Source organism: Peromyscus eremicus, chromosome 7 (genome assembly GCF_949786415.1).
Source record: "Peromyscus eremicus chromosome 7, PerEre_H2_v1, whole genome shotgun sequence".
NCBI lineage: Eukaryota > Metazoa > Chordata > Mammalia > Rodentia > Cricetidae > Peromyscus > Peromyscus eremicus.
In genome coordinates this window covers 97,083,698-97,109,985 of record NC_081422.1, presented here as the reverse complement: position 1 = coordinate 97,109,985, position 26,288 = coordinate 97,083,698, and the positions used below count along the sequence as shown (strand labels likewise).

The window sequence follows — 26,288 nt, the reverse complement described above, 5'->3', positions numbered from 1 at the left end:
ATTTTGCAATCCTAGTGCTTGAATAGCTGAGGCAGGAGGATGGCTGCAAGTTTCGAGCCTAGCCTAGGCTACAGAGCAAGATGCTACATCAAACATCTTTTAAAAGTGCTGTCGGCAGAGACAGCCTACCATGTCACATCTTGTGCTTCCCTAATCTGCTTCTTCCTTTTGAACCTACATATTCTGGGGGAAATAACGCTCAGCAGTGTTCACAAGGTGCACACACCATTGGAGGAATCAGCCGTGGAAAACCTGAAACTTCTTTTCTTCCTCTGTCGCTCTCTCCAAACAGTTCAGCAGAAAAATCTACTCAAACAAAAGAGCATGCACATGGACATAGGTAAAAGAGCTTAACAAAACCCAAAGAAGACTGAAGCGCATATTCACTTTACCTTCAAAACAAATTGTGCCAGGCAGTGGTGGCACACGGCTTTAATCCCAGCACTCAGGAGGCAGAGGCAGGTGGATCTCTGAGTTTAGGCCAGCCTGGTCTACAGAGTGAGTTCCAGGACAGGCTCCAAAGCTACACAGAGAATCCCTGTCTCAAAAAATCAAAGAAAACAAAAACAAACAAAAACACCAAATTATGTGTGTGTGTGTGTATGTGTGTGTGTGTGCATATGTGTATGAGTATGAGCATTTGTGAGTTTATGGTATCGTGTGTGTGTGTGTGTGTGTGTGTGTGTGTGTGTGTGTGTGTGTATCTGTGTCTGGCTCTTGTGGAAGCTTGAGGGAACCCTGGCACTAGAGTTCCATCCAGGTGATTGTGAGCCGCCTGCTGTGCGTTCTGGTACCCAAACAGGTGCTCTGGAAGAGGGGTGAGCAGTCTTAACCACCCAGCCATCTCTCCAGCCCCAGCACACCGACTTTTTTTTTTTTGGGCAATTCTTGTACACTGACCTATAACTTCTTAACATTGTTCTCATTTTAAGATGAAAAGAATGTATTGAATGTTGGCAAAGGAGGGAAAGCTGAATTGCTCTATGCAGGTATTGTATACCCTAGTATTTGTTGACTGGATGTCTTCAAAGATGTAGGCTATTAACAAAGCACCTCCAAGTTACAAAGACATCAAAAGCAGCAATTTAAAACCCAGACATCTGGGGACGAAGCACATCATGAACAAAACACTAATACATTGGGCTGTGTGCAGGACGCTGGATGCAGGACATCAAGGTTCTGATTGCTTGTGGGAGCTTGCATTGTGGGAGCTGTCTTTTCAGATATTCTGCTTATTCATAAGGCTTATTTTTAATATAAGAGACCCAAGTTCTCCCTTATATCCCTGAGAGGATGGGCACAGAGGCAGGCAGCTGCAGGCCCCGTTGGTTCACAGGCCTACTTGACTCTCTCTTAGGTCAACTAAACCTGTGCACAGCTACACACATACCATTTACTGGCTCTGGAGAGATGTCTCTGTGTGACACTTCCTTGTGACAGTAATTCCAACTTCACAAGCCACAGAGGCCAAGCAGAGTCAGCTGCCTTTCTGTTAGGGTTTTGGAACCTGAGGCACATGCTCATGAGATAAAGCATGATCATCTAGCAGTTGCATGTTCAAAGACTTTTGAGACACAACCACCAACCACACATTATGAGCAATATTTGAATGCCGTCATATAAAATGAGTCCTTTAATTTTTCAAGTGTTTTAAAAACAAATTTATACTTAAGCCAGCCTTGAAGATAAGCATAAAAATTACCAACTGAAACTAAAAACAAAAACTACCCAAGCCCACAACCGAAGCAGCAGCTGTGCACAGCACAAGCCCAGGTGCACACAGAGGGAGCGGCAGGCCTACGTAGAGAGGGTTCACTTTCTGGAACCGTACCATCTCCTTGCCCAGAGAGCAAAAATAAATAAGGTCACCACTGCTTCCTACGAATCTGCCCCCAGCCTTCTTCTAGCTCACAGGAAAGCTGAGATGTGATGAACTCAGCCACTGCTTCCCGAAACAAGAAAGCAGAGCCACGTTCACTAAACAAGCAATTTTCCATGCAGGGGCAATATGGTTTTTGTTATTGTTGTTGCCTTTTATATTTTTCTCTTTACCTTTTCTTCAATTTGCCTTCTATTAATATACTATCTTTCCTTGTATAGGGCAAACCAGACATCTTTTTATGCTGTTTTTCCTAAGAAAAGCACCACATTTTGTAGACAAACCATTCCCAAAAGTAGTGACAAAAATATTAAAATAGCTTTAAAGGTGAGTCACCTACATTACCTCAATGAAGTAAAACATAAAAATAAAAGAAGTTGGCACTAAGAAAGCTATTCCAAATATCTGTGTCTAAACAATTTTTTAAACTGTTTATTTATTTTTTTAAGAATGCACCCCCTAGTCCAAAGTAACTATATTTTAAAAAATTTTTTGGCCAAAAAATTTACAAAACCCCTTTCAGTTCAACCTAATAAAAGTGGTTTCTAGAAAATACTCCACATGAAGTGTGTCTTTAGTTCAGTTTGGAAGCATTCCTAAGGCACGGTGTTCTGGGAGACACATGGGCTTCGGCAGGCGCTGCGCTGCGCTGCACGCAGAGCATCTGCATCAGGCACTTTCTTCCGAGCTGTGGGGCTGGGAGTGAAGTCAGACGTAGGCTCCCAGGGCGGCATGGAACTCTGTGAGGCACTGGACCAGCTGCTGGAACTTAGGCCTCTCCTCTGGGTCCAAGGCCCAGCAACAGGCCATCACAGCAAACCTGCAGAGTGACACGGAAATGTGGCTAGTAACAGCCTTTCAGTCAGTTCGTACCAGTTAGCTTTCTGTTCAAATGTGGCTGTGGAGAAGACAGCCTATTAACAATCACTTCATTTGACTATGTGTTGGCAGTTTTAGCACTGAAAAGAGCTAAGATGATTTATTTGGATTACACACATGGATGTCAGTTCTTCATGAGAATACAAAACACTTAGCTTAGCAAGTTCAGAGCTTCATGTAAATACACAGAACACAGTCAAAATAACAGCCTGTGTCATCCTGGACGCTGTGGGAGAAGAACTCAGAGGAAGTGTTATCTGAAATCAAGATTCCTGGATGTATAGCAAAGCCGCTGCCTAAAACTGGCAGAGAAACCTTCTGGGGCCTCTGTAGACAACATTCATTCTGTATCCACTTCACCAACCAGACTCTGTACACCCCACGGCCATGACGGAGGTCAGCTACATGAGGGAGGCAGGAGGCCGGAAGCACCTGTCACTTGCTAGCCCAGAGCATCTTCCTTAAGCATCTCTGATGCTTGGCAAGGCAAGATCATAAAGAGAAAGGTGTCTGTCTCTCTGTCTCTGATCGCTCATGTAGTATATGTACATGTCTGTGTGGTTGTATGCATGGGTGTGGCGGCCAGAGGTCAACAGTGAGTATCATCTGTATTGTTTTCCTCCTTCAGACAGATATCTTACTAAACCTGGAGTTCACAGATGCAGCTGGGATGGCTAGCCTGGGATGAGCTTCAGGGATCTGCTTGTCTCCACCCACCCTGTGGTATGGTCACAGACACACACTACCATACATGTCTTTTTTTTTTTTTTTTTTTTTTTTGGTTTTTCGAGACAGGGTTTCTCTGTGTAGCTTTGCGCCTTTCCTGGAACTCACTTGGTAGCCCAGGCTGGCCTCGAACTCACAGAGATCCGCCTGGCTCTGCCTCCCGAGTGCTGGGATTAAAGGCGTGTGCCATCACCGCCCGGCACATGTCTTTTTAGTGGGTGCTGGGCATCCAAATTTGGACCCCAAGAAAAGCTTTTCTAAGTACCATATCTTGTTAAACATGTCTGTTTAAACAAAAGTCACGCAACTGATATAATATCCTATCAGCTTCCTCACTATTATGTTAAATTCTCAGGCCAATTTTTAGTAATTAAGATTATACACCACTGATATAAGATGCTACGTGCATTAAACAGTGACTTTGTGGTTTTCCACAAGATCTAAGTCACATCTGAAGACTCATCACTCTCAAAGGAAAAGGAAGGCTCCGTGTGAACACAGGAACTTATTTTTCTACTTTTATAATCATAAAGTAAATGCATCAAAGCTCATGTCCAAGATCCAAAACACTCACAGTTCATCAGGGCAGTTGATTGGCTGGGCTATTCGGTAACCATCTTTCAGGTAAGCGGCCATCTCAAAGGGATCGATGTCCACGTAGGGCGTCTGGCCCAGAGTCATGAGCTCCCACAGAGTCACTCCAAAGGCCCACTAGGAGGAACAACAGCATAATGAGGGGACATTTTAAAACGGTATGATGACTAGAGTAAGCTACAGGCCAAAAACAGGAGCTGAACAAACTCTTAAAGAACACTGTTCATAAAAAGAAATCTATCATGCTGGTTAGTTTCTCTAGCTGGGTTATAGCAAAGAATACTTTAATGAATTTATTCTTTAATATGAATATTGCTATTATTTGTTCTGAGTAATTAGGTCTGTTGGATGAAAGCATTTTTACTGCTGGCTATGAATCATGCTACCCTGAAATTAATTAATTACACTGGGAAATGGAAAACCATCTAGACTGACAGAACACCCTCAATAAGTCAAATATGTAGATTATATAAAATATAAGAAGTCGTGGGTTTCTGATTTGGGATGGAACTTGGGTACTGTGCACACAAAGCACTTGCTCTGCCACTGGGGTGCATCACGAGCTCTATATTTATAACTGTTGGTTAGCAGATGGAAACACCCTGAAAATATCTTCCAGTTGAGTGAAAGATCAGATTTCCTTAAAACCAGCAGGTGAATGACCAGTAAGGAGGGAACCTAAGCAGAGGCAGCAGAGGCACTGGAGGGCTGACTTTTCCCTTCTGGGCTCAGCCCTGGCTGCACAGTAGCTCCTGGAGAATGTGTCCCCAAAACTGCTGCTATGCTACTAGGAAGGGCTTGGGTTGGGACAATCTCCAACCTGCTGTCACCTGCAAATGCTGCGCTCACAATAACCGAAGCCAGGGAAAGAATAATGCCTGTGTGCCAAGAGCTCAAGCGTTCTCACAGTATTTTGCAATGAGCCTCCAATCACATTCAGTTTTCACAACAAACCTCAAGAAGCTCGCAATGGTAGCTTAGGGTTATAAGGTGAGGGGACAGGTGAAATTCGTGGCTTGCTCAACCACACATTTCTCAATGAGTAAAAGAGCAGGACTGGGGGGTGTAGCACACAGGCAAATACAAAGTCTTTCTGTAAAATCTAAGCACAGTGCAATAAGCCTAAGGTCATTGCTTTTCAGTATGAACAAAATCTGGAAACACTGTTTTTTTAAAGTCTTTCACAGGTACAACATCCCTAACCCAAAATGCTCCAAAATCCAAGTTACAGAGCTGACATGACAATGAAGAAATTTCCATACCATGAAACTCTGTTTCATGCACAAAATCATTAAAAATATCACACAAAATAGAACTGTGTTTAGATTTGAGTCGCATAATACAAACTCTCCCTCCCTCCCTCCCTCCCTCCCTCCCTCCCTCCCTCCCTCCCTCCCTCCCTCCCTCTCTCTCTCTCTCTCTCTCTCTCTCTCTCTCTCTCTCTCTCTCTGGTCACATTCCTAGTTACAGGGATTAAGACTGCCAATATATGTTTTGGAGAATTGGGGTGGGGAGGCGATACAACCCAATCCACCATACAATGCTATACAAACTCTTAAGGAGCAGCCCTGCCTGAATATCAAAACCAAATGCTCCAGCCTTTCAGAATCTGCTGTCCCCTCATGCAGTGAGCACCACAGCCATCTGATCTTGGGGTTGCACTGGCAGAAGGACATGTAAGTAACATGTGCACATGAATGCTATTTTCTATTTGGGGGGAGGTATATGTGGGTCTCTCTCTCTCTCTCTCACGATGGCTGGCCTCAAACTCCAGCAATTCTCCTTCTTCAGCTTCCTAAAGTGCTGGGATTACAGGCATGAGCTTATGATCACACAGCTTATGATCTTGCCATTTAAGATGAAGGACATAAAACTATTCTTTTCATTCACAACATATATATGGCTTGTCATAAAGTACACAATTGTTTTCATCTAATGTATGAGGCTGAGGCCACTGGGTAATGAAACTTCTGTGTGACTGATTACTCTGGGAACCTAAAATGCCAGACTGGGTTTAACATAGCAGTCTCCCCTAGCCAGCTGACTGAGAGTAAATAAATATGAATATTCAGTGGGGAAGTAGTGCAATTAAATACACTTTTACACTCTGCCCTGCCTGGCTGGGACCCTGGCAGAGGGCCACCAAGGAAATTTTGTAAGCAGCTGTGGGTGAAGTTTCCAGTGGACCTGGATGGCAAGGTACCCAGCTAAAGAGAATTACATGAATCTGAGGTACCACTGTGTTTGTTGGGTTTTGGCTTTTTTACCAGACACTGTATTGCTGATGTTTTTCCTTTCCTGATTTATCCTTTTGGAGACAGATGCACCAATCTAAACCCGCCCCACCACTGCATTTTGGAAGTCAGTAACTTTCTTGGTTTCCTAAACTTAGAGCTGAAGACAAATTTGCCTCAGTATAAATCTTACCTCGAGGCTCACTCACATCTGATGAGACTCGGATTTTAGGCAAATGAGCTAAGGCTTTTAGGGCTCTTAGGAAGAAATGGAGCAAATCTACTATAGGAAGGGTGTATTTAGGAGGCCCAGCAGCAGAACATGATGGACTTACTGTGTGTGCACCTCAGGCACACACATGTTGAACTCCTGACCCCAGTGTATGAAGTTAGCAGGTGGGGCTTTGGGAGGAGTTCACATCATGAGGGTGGAGATCTCAGGAGAGAATCTGGTGTCTTACAAAGATCTCAGCAAAGCCTTTTCCTTGTGCTGTGTGAAGACACAGCAGGAAGGACACTTCTGATCCATCCCTCAAACTCGACTTCCCAGGCTTCAGAGAGATGAGGAATGCAGCCTGTGTCTTGAGCGACTCAGTCTGTTATATCAGCCTTAATCTACTCAGACACCACCTAACCTCAAAAGTCAGAAATCTGCAGCTCCAAGCATGACTAGTCCTTACACCTGCAAACCTCCACCCAAGTGGAATATCCCAGAACTGGCTGTTCATGCCACGTTCTCCACAGATGCACATGGCTTCATCAGAACATCAGGGTCTTCTAGGTGAGTTCATGAAGCAGAGTGTACGAATAAGTCTCCAAAGCAACCAGAAGGAGTGTTCAGAGACACATGAGATCCTGAAAGGCAGAGCTACAGACAATACTAATGAGGCAATTGCTCACCTCTGGAAATACAACAACTGTTCTTAGAACTGATTGTTGCCCCCAACTCCCACCCCAGAAAGGGTTTCTTTGTATAGCCCTGACTGTCCAAGAACTCCATCTGTAGACCAGGCTGGCTTCGAACTCACAGAGATCTGCCTGCCTCTGCCCTACTGAATGCTGGGATTAAAGGTGTGTGCCACCACTGCGGGGCACAAGAACTGTTTTTAAAGTAATTCATATATTCCTCATTCTTAGGAAATATCAGGACAACTAAAGTTAGAATAATACAACTAAACAGTATCTTAACATTGAAAATATTAAATCTTAGGTCTCTATTTCCTAAACAAAAGTCTGGACTCATCCTTTAATCTCTATATTGCTCTTTATGCCTTTATGTTAATTCTCTTAATGTAAATTTGATACTTAATAGGTTCAAGATTGTTGGTGTGTAGAATCTACAACTATGAGAGAAACAATCTTCTAAGCACTACTCTGTAGCAGGAATCTTAAAGAGTCTTATTAATAAAATCAAACCTGTGGCCAGTTATTGGGGTGAATGCTGGAAGGTCAGAAAAGCAGAACAAGCCACAGCTAACCTCACCTGGCCAACTTCTCAGCTGGTCTTGTTTCCTCAGACTGGAAGCTTCTGTGTCCTCATCCCAATGGCTCTCAGCTGAACTGCTGCTTGAAAGTCTGAAGCTTAACCAGCTAAAAGCTTCTAGTTTCTGGTCCTCATGCCTTATATATCTTTCTGCTTTCTACCACCACTCCCTGGGATTAAAGGCTCGCTTTCTGAGATTAAAGGCGTGAGTCACCATGCTTGGCTGTACCCTTGAACACATGGATTTCTGCCTCTGGAATGCTAGGATTAAAGGCGTGTGCTACCACTGCCTATCCTAAGTATCTAGTGGCTTTTGTGTTCTCTGACCCCAGATAAGTTTATTAGGGTATACAATATTTTGGGGAACACAATACCAACACACTGCTCTAAACTTAGTAATGCAAAATATAAAACAGAAAGCATTCTATACTTTTAAAAATAATAAGCCTCTTCCCGTAACTCCAGATTTCACTTAGATAGCAGAGTTCCAAAGACTGCTCTCAGTGAAAATGTTGTAAACTTGAGGGTCTCCCGAGTGAGTGTTCAGTACCTGGCAACGGCCTCTAGAACACCGGGCAAACAGGAGTAAGATGAAGAGACACCCTGCAGACGCAAGCTCTGGAGAACTACAGATTTTCCTCCCAGGAAAATACTCACTAATGTCTACAAAGAAACAGCAAGGCACAGGGGCACATCTGATTTGCCCTGTGGCCTAAAAACTGCTCAAATGCCTTAAAAAGGATCTCCTGACGGCCATAAATCACACTGGTAAGATTAGCATGGAAGTCATTTCCTTGATTTGTTTTTTTCCCAAGAAAATGCTTTTTAAACACAATGTAGTACCATAAAGACAAGAAAACCAACATGAAACTTTCAACTGTGTTTTCCTGATTGCATTCACCCCTCAGTCGGAGGCAGAGTCTTGACAGCTCAACTATGTTAGCTACTATAATTATCGAAATAATTCAAAGGAGGCATCAATCAAAAAATATTTTTTTCAAATAAAGGAAAAGAAAGTCACAATAGAAATCTGTCGTTGTGCCTACATTTGATGAAAATATAGAACAATACCCGACGGTCTGCAGAGGGCCCATGTGAGGTCACATAGGAATAACAGAGACATTCATAACTAGCAGAATCTGTGGTTGTGTGCATTTCCTAAGCTGATGTTGACACTATTAGAATCTTCATGTACCAAAATATTGGAAGTTTTCCAATTAGAATTACAAAAACAAAGCCCAAAGTCACAATGTATTACTTTTATATAAAAGAAAGCAAAAACAAAAAAACAACAATGTGTTTCTAAGCAAATCATGAAGAATTCTAAACTACAAAGAAATGCAGAATTGTTAAGGTTCTTTCAAGGAAAGAAAAGGGTCATTACTCCTGTGAGTGTGCATTTTATACACCTACAAGTGTGCATTTTACAGTTGCAGACTCCAGTGGGGGTGAGGTTAATTTACTTAGTACATGATGGTGAAAACTGTTCGGCATCCCTAAAAATGATAGTGAGGACAACTTTGATACCCCACCTCCAAAGCTGGGCATGGTGGATGGAACATGCCATTAATACCAGCACTCGGGAGGCAGAGGCAGGAGGATTTCTGAGTTCAAAGCCAGCCTGGTCTACAGAGCAAATTCCAGGACAGCCAGGGCTACACAGAGAAACCCTATTTAGAAAAATAAATAAATAAATGAAACCGCACCTCCACCCATAGAGGGCAAAGGAACTCAGCCTGACTGTGTTCATGGAGTTGTTAGCATTTTCAACCCCAACACTAGAATGTAACATTTAATAATCTTTAAGAATTTAAAACAATATTCAATAGTCCAAACTGAAAGGCAGAATTTTCACACTAATAGGCCATCATAGTCACAGAAAAAGACATAATTATTCCTTTCAGTCCCAATTATTCAAGGCAAAAGACACTTATAGGAGTGCATGAATCTGTAAGAATATAAAGAGAAAAATCTGAACATTTAAAAAAGTTAGCCATATTAAATATAACCAAGAGACATTCTTATAATGACATGTTAAGCACAACTCAAAAGAATTTTGAATAAGACAAAAAAAAAAAAATGTAATACTTAAACCATGGTGGCACATGCCTGTAATCCTAGCACTTAGGAGGCTGAAGCAAGATTTCATGTTCAAGACCAGCCTGGGCTCTAAGCGTGAAAATGCTGTTGAAACAAAGGTTGGTATTGTGAGTTTAGAGAATTCTGTTAAGATGTCCATTAGTGAACTCATAGTAATTAAAACAAAATAAAGCTAGGCCATTAGAGGAGTCATATGGAAACCTACAATATAAGTTTCTTAAAAATACACATATATGAGAGAAATCTAAATGGGGTCATCAAATAATGGGGGAGAGAATGCCCCAACTAGATTTCTTTCACCATCAAGTGAAACCTCAGTGTTGGGAATGCTTTACATCTAGTTGAGCTGTTGCCAAGAGGGGCTCCATGGACACCCTCAAACAACTCAGGCTACTGCCAAGGCTATGGGTTGCTCTTCCCAAGTTGATGGTAAGGACCTATTGTAAGAAGGTAAGCCTACAGGAACTCACTGAACATGGAGAAGCTGTACCAGCGCCTAAGTAGAGTCTTCACGGCACACTACTGGAGGAGAAGGGCAGCCATCAACCCACTTAGAAACCCTGAAATCCACAATGGCGACCTGCCTGTAGGACACACTATGCTGGTGCAACAGAGGCACAAATGTGGGAGCAGCCAACCATTATCTGGTTAGATTTAAGACCCACTCCATGAGAGAGAACTCATGCCTGACACTGGTTGGGTGGCCCAGTACCTGCAATTAGATAGACCACAGTCCTATAAGAAAACCAAACACTACTGTTATGCTAAAGGAATTTGGCAGTAAAGTGACTCCTAATGACATTCTGCCTATATTGCCCAGTCATCATTAGAGAAGTTTTCTCCTGCAGTAGACAGGAACTAATACAGAGACCCACCACTGGACGATGTGTAGACATCGAGACTTTGGAACTCTGAGTTCTAATTGGAATGTCTTCACCAAACCCTCCCTCAGAGCTCAAGGAACTAGGCAGAAAAGGAGGCAGGAAGATCATGAGACAGAGGGGACAGACAACACCAAGGAAACAGAATCTTCCCGACACAACAGGACTGATGTACATATGAACTCACAAGGATTGTGGCAGCACACACGGGCCTGCACAAGTCCAAGTCAGATGGGGTTCTGGGACTGAGAGGGAAGGTGGACACAATCCCTAACCCAGAAGCTATCTCCAACTGATAACTGCTTACAAAGGGAAATCAGTTGTCTCCGAAGGATCTTATTGGGTATGTAAACAGTTAAGGGAAGGCCCCATGTCCAGCAATAGGCGGCCAACACAAAACAAACTCAGTGATATCTCTGATCTCAGGTTGTTTTGTTCAGGCTTTTTTTCACTTTTTAATCTTACAGGTCTTTTGCTTGTATGGTTTCTGATTTTGTGCTTTTATGGGTTTTGTTTTGTTTGTGTGTATCTCTGCATGTGTTTTTTATGCTTTTTCTTTGTTTTTATTTGTTAAAATTCTGGTCTGTTTGTTTATATTTGCTTGTTTTCTAAAAGAGAGAGAGAGAAAGAAGGCATGGAGTTGGGTGGGTGGGGATATGGGGAGGACCTGGGAGAAGATGAGAGAGGAGAAACCTCACTCAGAATATATTGTATATGAAAAAAATTATTTTCAATTTAAAAAGTGAAAAAAAACTTTAAATAATAAAAAAATAAAGCTGTCAAAAAATAGAAACGAAGTATTTAGTATAATGGCATTCTAAGATAAATTCTTGCACACATATGAATGTTCAAAAGTTTTATAAAATACCATGACTGTAAAGATAACTGACTGTAAGTATGATTTTGAGATTTTTTTAAAGCATGATGTTCCATAGCCCAGAGCAGTGCACTCAGTAATTCAGCATTCATGCATTATATTCTAGTTAATATAATGCATGTCTAAACAGTGCCTGAAGAGACACCATCTGTACTGTTTAGACATGCATTATGTTAACTAGAGTCCCATTCATTCAGTTTATCTGTACCGTTTAGACATGCATGACATTAACTTGAATCCCATTCATTCATCTTATTTTTGTTTTAGGAGTCCTAGAAAGTATGTGATCATAAGTGTGATTTAAAAATCCCATTGTTGGGGCTGGAGAGATGGCTCGGCAGTTAAAGACACTTGCTGCTCTTCTAGAAGACCCAGGTTCAATTCCCAGTACCCACGTGGCAGCTCACAATTGTCTCTAACTCCAGTTCTAGGGGATCCAGACATGCATGTAGGCAAAATACCTACACATATAAAATAATAAAATAAAAATCCCATCGTTAATTAATTATACAATGGAATACCTACACAGAAGCGAACAAGTTAACTAAGCAATTCATATTGAAGCACTACAGTACATTAGGCAGTTCACATTATGGCACTACTAGACATCTTACATACCCTTCTGAAATATCTTTTTAACTTTTTTTTTTTTAAAGATTTATTTATTTATTAGGTATACAGCATGTATGACTGCAGACCAGAAGAGGGCACCAGATCTCATTACAGATGGTTGTGAACCTCCATGTGGTTGCTGGGAATTGAACTCAGGACCTCTGGAAGAGCAGTCAGTGCTCTTAACCTCTGAGCCATCTCTCCAGCCCTTTAACTTTTATTCTTCTCTCATACATTACTCCTGACCACAGTTTCCCCTCCCACTACTCCTCCTAGTCCCTCCCCATCCCCCAGGATCAACTCCTTCAAAAAAAAACAACAGGTCTCCCAGGGATATCCACTGAACATGGCCTAACAAGATACAATAAGACTAGGCATACCTTCATGTCATGGCTGGATGTGGCAACTCAGGAGGAGGAAAAGGATCCCAAGAGCAGGCCAAAGAGTCAGAGACACCCCCTACTCCCACTGTTAGGAGTCCCACAAGAACACCAAGCTACACAACCTTAAGGTATACACAGAGGACTTGGCTCAGACCCATGCAGGGTCTGTGTTTGTCGCTTCAGTTACTGTCAGCCCCTGTGAGCTCTGCTTAGTTGATTCTGTGGCCATGTTCTCAGGGTGTCATCAACCCCTCTGGCTCCTACAATTCTTCTTCCCCCTTCTGAAATACTACCTATCAATATTCCTTTTACCAAGAAAAAAACTTAAAATTTTCCAATCTCTTGAAGTTTACCTTAAAATAACACAACATACCTACAGATTATCATCTAAGAAATGTCTCCTTTTTCCTGCCCATCAAATAGTTTTGAGTTCACAAAACTATGATTTCAGCCAAGGTATATTCTCTACTGATTTCATTGGAACTTTTACTTCTGAACATTAATGTTAGAGAAACTGTTTCCTGATAAGAAGCTCTGGAGAAAGCCCAGATCCGGCTCTCTGCTATCCTCCAAGTTGAACCCCTAGGGTTCAGTATCTAAGACTCTGCATTCATCTTCCTTGCCTGACACTTTCTTCCCAGCATATGCTGGGCTTCTCTGTGAGCAACATGAAGCAGGTTCTTTCTGGTGTCACCGCTGCAGCCCCTCCTTGAGTCAGGTAACACCCATTCTTATAACCATGCACACTTTTACTCTGAACATTTCAAATGTCAGGGATTTTTTTTTCAAGAATAGTTAATTTTAAAATAAATAAAAAAATGATTTTGAATACACACACACATAAAACTTTAACAGGAAAAGTTTAAGAACTCAGTAAATTGCTCATTCACACCAAGTGAACAAATTTTACCACAATACTTAGTACATAAAAAGAGAAATACATCAAATAGCACCCAGTTTATGAATGAGGGAAAAAAATTAGGTCATTGCCGGGCGGTGGTGGCGCACGCCTTTAATCCCAGCACTCGGGAGGCAGAGCCAGGCGGATCTCTGTGAGTTCGAGGCCAGCCTGGACTACCAAGTGAGTTCCAGGAAAGGCGCAAAGCTACACAGAGAAACCCTGTCTCGAAAAACCAAAAAAAAAAAAAAAATTAGGTCATAATTAATGAGATTTCTCTCCTTATCAAATCATTGATTGTAAATTGAAGTTGTTTTTCAATAAGGAAATCTTAGATAATTTCAATTACTAAGTACAGTGAACTGAATGATAGCCCCAAAGATCCATTTACCAACCCCTAAAACCCATAAACATTATCTTTTATGGAAAAAAGTGTGACTAGGGACCTTGAAAGGAGAAGCTTATTCTGGACTGTGTAGGGATCAATGCAGTCACTACAGCCTTGTCAGAGAAGAGCAGAGAGTTCTGAAAAGCATCCAAAAGAGCCTGCATATGAACGTGTAACAGAGATGGAGCCACAAGCCAAGCAAGGACTGCCACCAGCAACCAGGTGTCTCTGGAAAAAGCATGGCCCTGCCAACACCCTTATTTCAACCTCTAGAACTGACCGTGAGAGAATAAATCTATTGTTTTAAAACACTGAGATTGTAGTAACTTGTTATAGCAACCAGCAAAAACTAATACATTGACTGTATGACAATGAGTATATACTAATCAATGTAAATAATGGATTAGTAAAACTGTTGTCAGTAATACACTATTAAAAGAGAAATGTGTAAAGCATACAAACTGAAATAAAAAGGCAATTCTGAATAATAAATAAAATATACCAGGATACAAAACACAATATGCCCGGTTCTTCCATGTTGAAGTGTCAGAACGAATCCCAATTATTTTTACAAGTAATACAGTATTATTGAGTGATGATTTAGGAACCTTAACAGCAAAACTTTTTACCAAATTCCCAAATACACAGCTACAATATGTAACAGATAAGAGATAAAAAAAAAACACATTTGGGGGCTAGAGAGATGGCCCAGCGGTTAAGAGCACTGGCTGTTCTTCCAGAGGACCTAGGTTCAATTCCCAGCACCCACATGGCAGCTCCCAACTGTTTGTAATTCCAATTTCAGGGGATCCAACACCCTTACACAAATGCACCAATGCAAATAAATAAATCATCTTTTTTAAAAAAAAAGAAAAACATTTGTTGTTCATTCTTTTTGTTTGTTTGTTTGTTTGATCGGTTGGTTTTTCGAGACAGGGTTTCTCTGTGTAACTAGACTGGCCTTGAACTCACAGAGTGCTATTCAACTGAGAAGAGGCCATCTGCGGAAAGCAATGCACTCTGTGCTTTAGCAGCCTCTTGGTCATCGAGACTTATCCAGGGAGCTAATGAGCTGCTGTCGGCCTCTGAACCTCAGTGCCCACTCTAACACTTGGTCACCAGTGCCCACCATGGTGTCAGCTTCTGTGGACAGGGAGAGCACAGCACCAGCCCAGGATTTGAGCCAGTTTTTCTGTTTTAAGGGGTCAAAAGGGAGCTAACTACACATGCTCTCTGAATGAAAATTTCATGGAACAGTAACAAGATTTTTAAAAGGACGAAATGGCAGAACTTTGTAAACAGCAAGCTTTCCTCTCCACGCTCTTGATACCTGGGTTCCAGTACTTACCACATCACTAGCACTAGAGAATTCATTGTTAACCAGGCTCTCCAGAGCCATCCATCGCACTGGTCTGTTCTCATTGTCCCCTAGACAGTGGTAGTCCATGGGAAACAAGTCTCTGGAAAGGGCATTGTCTGTGATTTTCACTTGAAGCGTGTCGTCAATGCTGAGAAGTAAAAACACGAACATGACAGGCATCAGGGTGTCCAGAAGACCCACGGTTACCCATAAACAGTCTGAGTCCCACAACGACTCCCAACAGAACCCCAAATCCAGGGAGCACCACCCATCTACTGACAGCAGCAAGCCCTTGACACCTACACACAGTTCCTAGCAGCCAGGTCTTTATGGATCACTTCTCTTCTTGCCAGGTAGCTCATCCCACAGGCAATCTGAATAGCCATATGTACCAAATCTTGCTGGGAAATTGCCTGTTATAACAGAAAAAAAAAAAAAAAAAAAAAAAAAGGACACAGTTTGCTGACAGTACAAAGCTAGTTGGATCTGACTACCTGAGCCCATAGTCCCACCCTAAAGCACTTCCTTGTACCTACTTACTGAGTTTTTAAAAACCTATTCTCAACCAAGATCTCTCTGGAGCATTGTCTACGGCTCACCTATTACAATAGCCCCTGATCTATAATGGGATTTGCCATCTACATGAATTTATCTTGTGACTTACCTCATCTTTTGTACTGATCTCTCTCAAATCAGCATTACAGAACAGCTTCTCAGTGATTCCTACTCAATGAACAGGGAATCTCTAAAGCATCACTTCAAGTGTGTGCAGCAATGATTTGCTCTTTTCCTTCGCAGGAGTAGGTTTTACCAGATTCTCCCCTGAGGGTCATTCCACTAAACAAGTCCATAGCTCTCTCGGCTGACATGCTCCTCTAGATGCACACCAGCACTGCAGGCTGCAGAAGGAAGTTCTCCCCCTAGTGATGCTCATGGGCCAAAGCCTCCAACAACGTGGTTCCAACCACAGCTTTATCCTTTCAGCTTAAACAACGTATCATATACATTAAGTCAACTACTCAATGCAGATCTGAGTCTTTTTCTTATTAACTACAATAAGTATGCTATTATAAATCTTAAAATCAACTTAACAAAACCAAAAAATATAGCAAAGAGCAAAACACACAGCAGACTTTCTTACCACTATCATAACATGTCTGGAATCTGATCAGATGCTCACAGCAGAGTACATGGGCAGTGACAAGAGAGAAACTCTTAAATGGGGGCATCTTACAGCCAAGCACATTAAGGATACCCCAATTATCCAGGCCTCTACTCAGCACCACTGTAGGCACCATATGGTCAGACAGACCTATAATAGCTTCCATTCCTAGAATGAATCCTGGACACACATCCTCAAGACTGAGATGCTGTCACAGGGCATCCATCAGAGGTGACTATGAATGAACACACAGCCAACAAAGCCAAACAGCATCAGCCAAGTGTGCTCTAGGGGGAATCATACACCATCATCCTATTTTCCTCTAAATCTACAGTTTATAAATATTGCCTGGTTCATTCTGAGTTTCTCTGAAGATCTTTAGGACACATGTGTGGTTATTAATATCTTCTTCAAAAGACACCAGAAACCATCGGTATTTAGGGAAATTTTCTCACCTGTGGATTATTGGCTTCTACTAATTTGCACTGCCGTAGAAACAATTTAAGATTCCCCCAGTTCATGTATGGAAGTATCACCATGGGCTTTTCTCCTTCTTCTATGCACACGTGAGTAATAGGAAGAAGGTTTCTGTAAAATAATAAGAAGTTTGGAAAAATACAAATGAAATCTAAAACTTTATGGGTTTATCTTAAATTAAAAGTAATAAAGATAATCTAAAGCAAAATAAAATCCCCAAAACATTTAAAAAGATATCCATTACAACTTTTATTTTCAAATGTTCTACTTTTTGACCCATATGTAAACAGTCTCCATATAGATGAGCTTTCTTTGTAGGATAAAGATTACTAACACAGAATGGATCCCTTTGTACTGGATTTTCTAAAGACACTTTAGCCATGCTAAATCTCCACCCCAAAGGATAATCGCAGACAGCTGAAAACGGCCTGGCTATGAGTGCATCATGATGCTATCCTACTAATGTCATCATCACATTCAAAAATAAAGAGGCCAATTCTAGACTGTGAATAAAAATATGGTCATCAAAGAGGTCTTTAACAGATTGAAACTGTCACAAAAGTAAAATGTTTGCAGTCACATAGAATTTGGAATCCAATTTTTAAAAGTAAAATTCACTATCTGGGTGAGAGGGGGAAGGGAGGGAGAGAGAGAACAAGTGCCTTGGCCTTAGTTTTCAAACTTGTAACATGTGGATTTCACCAACCACAGTTTTATATGCAAAATAAACCAAGTGTATGGTGAATAATCTTGTCCACTTTACCTTTTGTGGCACACACACACATACACACACACACCATTCTCCTGTGGAATGACACTCCTACTGACATATGGAAATAACTAATTTTCCCCAATGTTGTAACTATTTAAGTAATCACCTCCTCTTTACTAAGCCAGAAGTAATCAAAGACTCCATTTACATATTCAATGTGTCACGTCCTGTGCCATTACGATATTTAATACATATTTGAAACACACATAACAATAACCTAAAAGCACTATTACTTAGTAAATTCTAAGGATGGTTTCATAAAGAATTAATATCAAACATAAAAAGCTACATTAACAAAACAGTCAATGGGCTATCGATAGTGAAAAGTTGCCAACAACATGAATGCCCAAGAATAATGAAATAACACGTTACAGTTGCATGATCAAAAAAAAAAAAAAAATAAGAAATGTCCCCATTGAGCAGAACTGTAAGAGGCATTGGTCTCTAAGAGGCACTGGACCCTCCAGGGCTTCTGCCTGCATCACTGGCAGCCATGCCAGGGAGAAAGGTTAGGGAACCTAGGGACAAAGATCAAGTACAAAGAGAAGAGAATGCAGGTGTTACAAGATTCCATCCCCCATGCTTTTCCCTGGGCTGCTGGACATTTCCTCCCAGGAGAAAAGGAGAACACAGGAAGGACCCCAGAGCGCGCGCGCACGCGCGCAGCGCGCACACACACACACACACACACACACCCCTTCCCACCAACCCCCATGCACAGAACAGATCATGACTCACCTTAAGGGCAGCCAAGGCAAACCTTGACTTCAGAATGGGCTGGTGAGCTGGCCCATTCTTTAACCCTAAAGGATTATCTCTGTTCCTTCCCTCAAGACTGAAATCATTTAGCAGAATTAATGGCATTTTGTCCAGACACAACAAATACACTAAATGAAATCAAAGCTTTTATTCCATAACCCCAGGATTAAAAATCCTCTGGGATCAGTGGTTAAGAGCACTGGCTGCTCTTGCAGAGGGACCAAGTTTGATTCCTAGCACCCACATGGTGGCTCACAACTGTCTTTAACTCCAATCTCAGGGGATCTGATGCCCTCTTCTGCCTCCCCCCATCCAGGTACTGCATACATGTGGTGCACAGACATACATGGATGCAAAACACCCATACACATAAAGTAAAAAAGGAAAAAACAACTCTGGAAGCAGTAATAAGTTTTATAAAAATGTTTTCGAGAACACATGACTGTCCTTCACTTCGGCCATCTTAAAGGAAAGGACAAAGAGAAAAGCCTGAGATATCTCAGAATGGATGAGTGGGTGTAAAGGAGGTGTGGTGAGAAAGCAGAGGTAAAGTGGGGATGTGGAACTGGGAACAACTGCCTCCCATGCTGAGCACTCTTGCAACCTTAAAGCTGTGTGTCATTCAGCACTAACAAATGTCATCATCCTGGGCCAAATGGGGACTTCAAGCCACAAGAAATGGCTTAGAGATGCTCTGACATGAAGTAATGAAATCGGATTATTTTTAATTTATATGAATATTTGTTTATGATAAAAACTTATGCTTACAAGTTCCAGTGGAAAAATAAAAACAAAAAATAGAGAATTTGAAGATGCTTTAAAATGCATCAGTGCCTCTCCACCCTTCCTCACAGATGTTAAAACAGAGAGCAAACCTTCTGAATTATAGACCACAACCAGTTCAAAGGGTGAAAACTGTAAACAGGTGACAGTCCTTGCTGAACGCAGTCTGCACAAAAAATTCCATAGTACTGATCTAAGATCACTGTTTCATTTTTATTCTGTACCTAGCTGAGTTCTGAGTGCAAAATGGGCAGTTAATGAACTAAATCAAAGAGAACAAACACATAGCCAGGAATATTTGTTTAAAAAGAAAGTGTGGTGAGATGAAGCGCTACAGATGCCACACACTAGCAATTTTATTCCTACAACTGGGAGTCCTGATGTCACTTCCAAGACCAGATGACAACCAACTCTGACCAAACTATATAACTCGCCTTTACAAGCCTCCCCTCTCATCCAGCGTCAAGTGTTCCAAGTCAATACCACTCAGCTCCACTCTGTGGGGTGTAGTGGGACTGCTAACCCACCATGGTGGGATGCTGAGAAGCCATACAGTCTACAGCTGCAGGAGTGAATGCTGCAGATCCCTGCCTGGGGTTGCTTAACCAAGGCATGCTCAGGGCTACGGCAGACCGAAAACAGCTTCTGGGGGAAAACCTGGCTTTGTCCACATTTATCCCTGCCCATGCTTCTGTGCTGATGGGTGCAGGTTTCACTGGGTGAGAAGAACTGGCCAGGAGTGTAAGTCCTCAGCTAGCGTGCAAGACTAGTGGGAAACACTGCTGGAACATCAAGCACTCGCTCACAGCACTGTCAAAAGGGATACTCCAAAAGCCCTGAGGAAACAAAACACGGTTTGGGTTGTTTTGTTTTGTTTTTTTTTTTTAATTTTGTTTAACACATATAACTATTTTTTTTTAAAGCAAATATAGACTAAAGGAAGGGACTGTCCATGTACTCCTCTACAAGTGAGGACTCCTGCACTTGGGGCTGAATTTGGCCAATGTAAGGCAACATTCTTGAGTCATGTGATTCAATTCTTCCAAGGCATACTCTCACTTTTTTCTCAATATTACATTCAACTTTTTTTCAAAAGCCTGAGTTTTTTTCCACTGAAATTTTAAAAAATGAGCACTTACTTTTATATTAGTTAGTATCTACATTATCTAACAAACCTAATGTGACATCTGTTTTGGGATGTGAAACTAAATACCTTTTTAACCTCCTACTCTAAACAAAGCATTCTTTTCTTTTCCATTTGCTACTGAGATTTACTGGCCTTTAATGCTGCTTTCATCTCAGCTGACCGGAAGCGAAGAATTATGTTGTGTTTAATCCCAGCCCAAACAGTTGTCTTCTGCTCTTGGCTTGTTTTCTTTTCTACTAACACAATGCCAAAAATCTGTCTCATGTTCGTTACCAGTCTTATTTTTATGTGGCTGTCATCTTTTTAGGCCCTCAAAAGCCAAAGTAAAAACAAAATGAAAAGAACAAAGTTCTATGTATTCACATTTTTTATCAGAGCTGAAGCAACTGCCCATGTCTACTGAAATGGAAATCCATGGGGCTCTCTGCATACACCACTTGCCTTTCCCAGAAGTCCATAGACCCTTCTGACATGTAGAGTCCTGGTTCATTTTTTGAACATGTGAAATTCTCATTAGTCATACAAATTAAGGCAAGTATACCCAGGACTTGTGTGTGGTGCATGTATATGTGTGTGTATGTGTGTGTGTATGTATGCATGTTTAAGCATGTGCATAGAGGTCAGAGGTCAACATCATGTGCTTTCCTTGATTGCTCTCCATCTTGGTTTCTCACTGACCTGGAGCACACCGATTTGGCTAGGCTGGCCATTGAGCTCCAGATATCTACTTGTCTGTACCCCAAGAACTCTGGGTCACTGCTACAGGCCTCAGGAAAATGTTATAAGAACTGCTATAGGCCACAGGAAAATATAAGAACTCAGCTGGTTATGGCAAAGCCAGTACCTGAAGGGATCAAGGAATTCCTTCAGAGGAAGCCAAATTCCAAGGAGCTTTTGGTATTATTTGGCTTGTTATCTACAGCTGTCTTCTGTTATGAAAATCATGTGTGCTTTCATAGTTTTCCCAATTGATTTTTCCCTAAGAAGTGCTAACAGTGTAGACTGATCACTCTCTGGACATACACATTCAAGGTATTTGGAGAACAGCCCCAGGAAAGGCTTCCTTCCCCCGAGTTCATCCATTTCTCCCCTTTCAGCACTAGAATCAGATATCTCCCTTAGCCACTTTCAAGGACTAACAGAAATAACAGTCCAGACCACCACATGCTAGTCTCCTGATTTAAGGTAAATTGCACAAGGAGACACCACCTAGTTCAGGTGGACCTTAAATAATAGCTTTACACAATGTAGCTCAAATCCTCCATTATTACAGCCTTACTAACTTTAAAGACCCCTAACTTCTTACCTAACCACTTTTTGGAATGTAGACTGAGCACATAGACCCCCTTTTTGATATACTAACCCTTCATTAGCACTCAGTTGACCTCCTCTTTTACCACTCCCATTTTGGATTGTAAAAGAAAGCCTGGTGGTCACTGCCTGAGAGAAATTCTTACCTACCTTTATGACCCCGTAGAATTCAAGCCTGGTAACCTTGCTCAGCCAGAGGATTGCTATTGCTTGGGTTTATAACTGGATTCCTGAGAGACTTGGAGAGAACGGAGAGACAAAGAGACAGAGAACGGAAAGGGATAAGGAGGATTTTGACCAGAGAGAACGTGTGGACGCGATGGAAAATGAGGAAGAGTCAGATGGGGAAGTACTAGTTGGGTAAGAACGAGGTGAAAAGGACCTAGATGAGGCAGAATTAAGACAAGAGAATTAAGATAGAACTTAGAAGGAGCAGTAGATAAATATAGAGAGAAATCAGGCAAGAAAGGAGCTAGACATGAAAGCAGAATAGAAGCTTGTAGAGAGAGAACTGACACAGAATAATAAAGTGTATTGACTAAGGAATTTCGTGTTCATAGATTCATTTCTTTTCATCAAAGATTAATTATCAGCTGGTTGTAGATTCTTCCCGGACCCTGAGAGGGGACTATTGAGGGGCTGGACTGCCATAGTCCCCATAGGTCATAGACATACACCACCTCTCAGATCTCTACACAGTGCTTTAAAAAAACTTTGCCAGTTGAGCTTGATGGTACATGCCTTTAAACGCAGCACTTGGGAGGCAGAGGCAGGCAGGTCTTGGTAAGTTTGACTCCAGCTTGGTCTACAAAGTGAGTTCCAGAACAGCCAGGGCTGTATAGAAACCCTTCCTCAAAAACTTTGCCATGATACTGATGCTGCTGTCCCTGGTTGATTCCTGATCTAGAATTCTTCCCCCAGGTACTTGTTGTGAAATCATACTATGATTCTAAGAGCATATGTAAGAGATGAGTTAAATAAAATGTGGTATACAGCCATTCAGTAAACCACTAAGTAGCCTTTTAAAATAGGGACAGGGATTTATAGTTACCAACAGGAAAATCTAGAAACAGTTCTTTTGTTACAATAAGAAATGCATTAATTTTATTAAAAGATAACACTATCCTTTTTAAATGTATACTGGAAACACACTAACATGTTGCAATATCTAACTTATTATAAAATATCTCTACAGACAAATACATAGATGCTATTTCTAGATATAAAGACCTCTACCAAAGACACACAGACACGGGTATGCACATGGGAGGGCGCGCGCACGGCGTGCGCACACACACGCACACGTACACACACACACACACACACACACACACACAGAGTGCACACTCACAACAAACATGGCAGACCAACAACCTCACTGCATCCAAGACTAGTCGACTATTTTTGTCAGTGATGTTCTATACATTTGAAATATTCATTGCAATTATCTTTAATGTATACATCACTTTGTCATATTTTTTAAGGGGAGACAGGTGCATAAATATGTATAGACTATGTTAGAAAGCTTGGTTGTGTCCATTTATTATTTATGTGGCTTATACACTGCTCTCTATGTTCTTTGTACTTTACTGTTTTGAAATTGTGTTCAATGAGCATGCATTTACCTTCTTCATATTCAGAAAAAAAAAGTAAGAAAAAACAAAAAACAAGCTACTGCAAAAGTCTTCAATTCTTAAAAAATAAATAAGAGCTCGGAGTTGAGCTGTGCTTGATGCTGAGATGCGCCCTTTGCTCTCACCTGTGATGGAGGCCTCGAAGCTTACAGCTCTCAGTGAGCATCATCGTCACCTGAACTTCAGAAGCTTGATCTATATAAAGAGAAGACATTGCCTTGAATAACACTGTATTTATGACATTAACATTTTACTGGTAAGTATCTTTTACTCCAAGGTAAATTTTCATTGTAAGTTACAAGTAAATCTAAAGAGATACAGCCTAAAGTTTCATGACAGCAGACAGAACCTTCCTGAATAGGTTAGCTTTCTCAGAAACTGCTGCACAGATGACAGGAATTGAGTAAGGTTCCATAAGCCAAGGAGAAAAGGCAGCAGCAGTTAGGAAAACACATGAGACATACAGAAGGCTCACTCCCTCTTCATAAAGACGTCAGACAAACTATTAGGGAAATACTGAAGCACAGATGGAGCCCAAGAAAACTATAAAATGACTTTCAGGTCCACTAACTAAAGATACCAGGAGTGAACTAGGAGAGGTCATTTCCCATCAGACTGATACAGACAAATATTCAGTTGTCCGCCGGTTTGGCAAGAATGGATGGAGACAGACTCATCAGCAGACTCTTGGGAAGGTGGGTAGGGGAAGCAGCATTAACAAGTGAGAACACATTTGTGCCTGCATCATCACCAAATGCAGAGCCATCAAGAGCCACATGGGCTCCCTAGAGTACTCTACAGAGAAAGGTCTGCATGCACTGACAGTGGAAGTCATTAAATTAAATACACATTAAATTTCAGGAGCAGAGTGCAAAGGTCTGTGTGATCATTAAAAACAAAATTACTTGGAAAAAAAATACCCATGAGCATGTTTTTCCCTGACTTGGAGAAAGAGCATAAACTCTTATGCTGGTTCCTTTGGGACAGGATAACTTCTATTTTGCACCTTCCTATACTATTTAAGTTTTCTGAACTTACAAAGTCTCACTATGTAGCCTAGGGTGGCCTCCAACTCTTGATCCTCCTGCTTCAGCCTCCTAGATGCTGTGACAATAGTCACGTTGTACTGTCTGACTCCATTGTATTACTAGCTCTTAATTCATGGGTGTGGGTCCAGGTGACATATCTGACTTCAGTCTTTGGAAAGTGACATTGGATATCCATTAGCTCTCTGTATAAAATTATTAAACTTTAAAAAAAATCCAATTTTTCCCCATAAAAAAATGTGTTCTCGGGGTTGGGGATTTAGCTCAGTGGTAGAGCGCTTGCCTAGCAAGCACAAGGCCCTGGGTTCAGTCCTCAGCTCTGGAAAAAAAAAAAAAAAGTGTTCTCTAAAACAAAACCCAAAATATATTCTTCAGAGAACTCCTATTTGTCCAGAAATAAAGCACATGCCCTGTGAGGGAAGTCTGTTGATAGTACTGAACATTAACTGAAAATCAGCACTCTATGCAAACAAGTGCCGTCGCACATTCCCTCGGCCCCACACAAGCCATGACTGGATGCTGAGGACCCATGTGCTTTCTCCTGTTGCCCTCCAATCAGGGAGAGCACAGTAGTTACAGGGATGCCAAGCAGTGACCACAACTCTGGCACAGAAGAGAAAGTTTATCACAGAGTTGCAGGATCCGTGCTGTGTTTTCTTATCACTATTATTTCCTTTTCAACCCTAAATCAAACCAATTCTGTGTGGAAACCTCTTTTGTTAATTCATTATGATCCATAGAGTATAAATCTAAAAAATATCAGCATTAAAATAAAATATTTCCTTTAAAAAGGTAAGAAAACAAAAGGAAGTTTCTTTTACTAAACTTGTGGTTTAAACCTCCTATTTAGAGTGAGTAAAATATAAAAAGAGTCATGTAAACTATCCTTCAAAACTAATCAGAAAGCCCACTACAATCTAACAAAATATTCAATGTTTGGGGAGCTAAGGGGAGTTGGTAAACAAAAATTAAACAAAATAGCAAGTTAACCCATTTGTTTAGAAAAGCTAAGGGGAGTGTGGAGGGTTTTAAGCATTTGTAGCAGCCTTAACCGGGTAATTTTTCTAAATTACAGGCAATAAATTCCAGATGTTTTAGTTAAGACTAGTAAAACCCAAATTTTTAGAAATAATATACATAAGCCCTCCATCCTTCCCAAGTATGCCTTTAAGTAAATTTAGAAACATTTAACTCTGTAAATCTCAAAAAAAAAAAATTGTCATCTCTACTCAAAAGTAATCTCCCCTCAATCTCTGCAAAGTGTTTAATTTCTTTTTCAGAAATCAGTGCTTACTGGGTTGGGGAGAAGGGTTGGCCCATGACACACTCGCCCTCCAGCATGGGGAACAAGCTCCAAGGTGAGGTACAAAAGCCAGCATGATGGCGTGTGCTTATGATAACCCAGCACTGTTGAGGCAGGTCCAGGTGTGTCCCTGGAGCCCCTTAACCAGTCTGCCTAGCCTAACTGGAAAGTCCTGGGTCCCAGACAGAGAGATCTGTCCCAAAAAACAAGGTGGAATGGGCTGGAGAGAGGGCTCAGTTGTTAAAAGTACTGGCTGCTTTTCCAAAGGACCCAGGTTCAGTTCTCAGCACCTGAATGGTGGCTCACAACCACCATTCTGACACACTCCTCGGGGACTGGGGCACCCATGTGTTACAAATACACACATGCAGGCAAAACACTCATATACATAAAATAAAAATAATTTAAAAACAAAAACAAAGAAAAAAAGGTAAATAACACTTGATTAAAGAAATCTAAGGTTGACCCCTGGTCTCTGCATGTATGCATGTATGCACACATGCACATATGTATATATACACGCTTGTTCACCCACAGGGTTGGGAGTAGGGGGGTAGTAATGGGGTGGGGGTTGTGTCAGGCAGGCATTTCCTAGGGTAC

The 26,288-nt window shown here is 41.4% G+C and overlaps 1 protein-coding gene across 2 annotated transcripts in view; it reads right to left on the bottom strand.

The window, feature by feature from the left end:
* Positions 1 to 1,610: 1,610 nt before the first annotated feature.
* The window catches only part of Ryk (receptor like tyrosine kinase), a 79,363-nt gene continuing 54,685 nt past the window's right edge, over positions 1,611 to 26,288 (bottom strand). For both annotated transcript variants that reach the window (XM_059268468.1, XM_059268469.1), the window contains exons 10-15: positions 23,465 to 23,534; positions 16,912 to 17,044; positions 15,598 to 15,707; positions 15,283 to 15,442; positions 4,059 to 4,195; positions 1,611 to 2,699 (exon numbers count right to left, since the gene is read on the bottom strand). In XM_059268468.1, the coding sequence (XP_059124451.1) occupies positions 2,588 to 2,699; positions 4,059 to 4,195; positions 15,283 to 15,442; positions 15,598 to 15,707; positions 16,912 to 17,044; positions 23,465 to 23,534 (722 nt within the window). In that variant the 3' untranslated portion in view covers positions 1,611 to 2,587. The remainder of the gene's footprint in view (positions 2,700 to 4,058; positions 4,196 to 15,282; positions 15,443 to 15,597; positions 15,708 to 16,911; positions 17,045 to 23,464; positions 23,535 to 26,288) is intronic.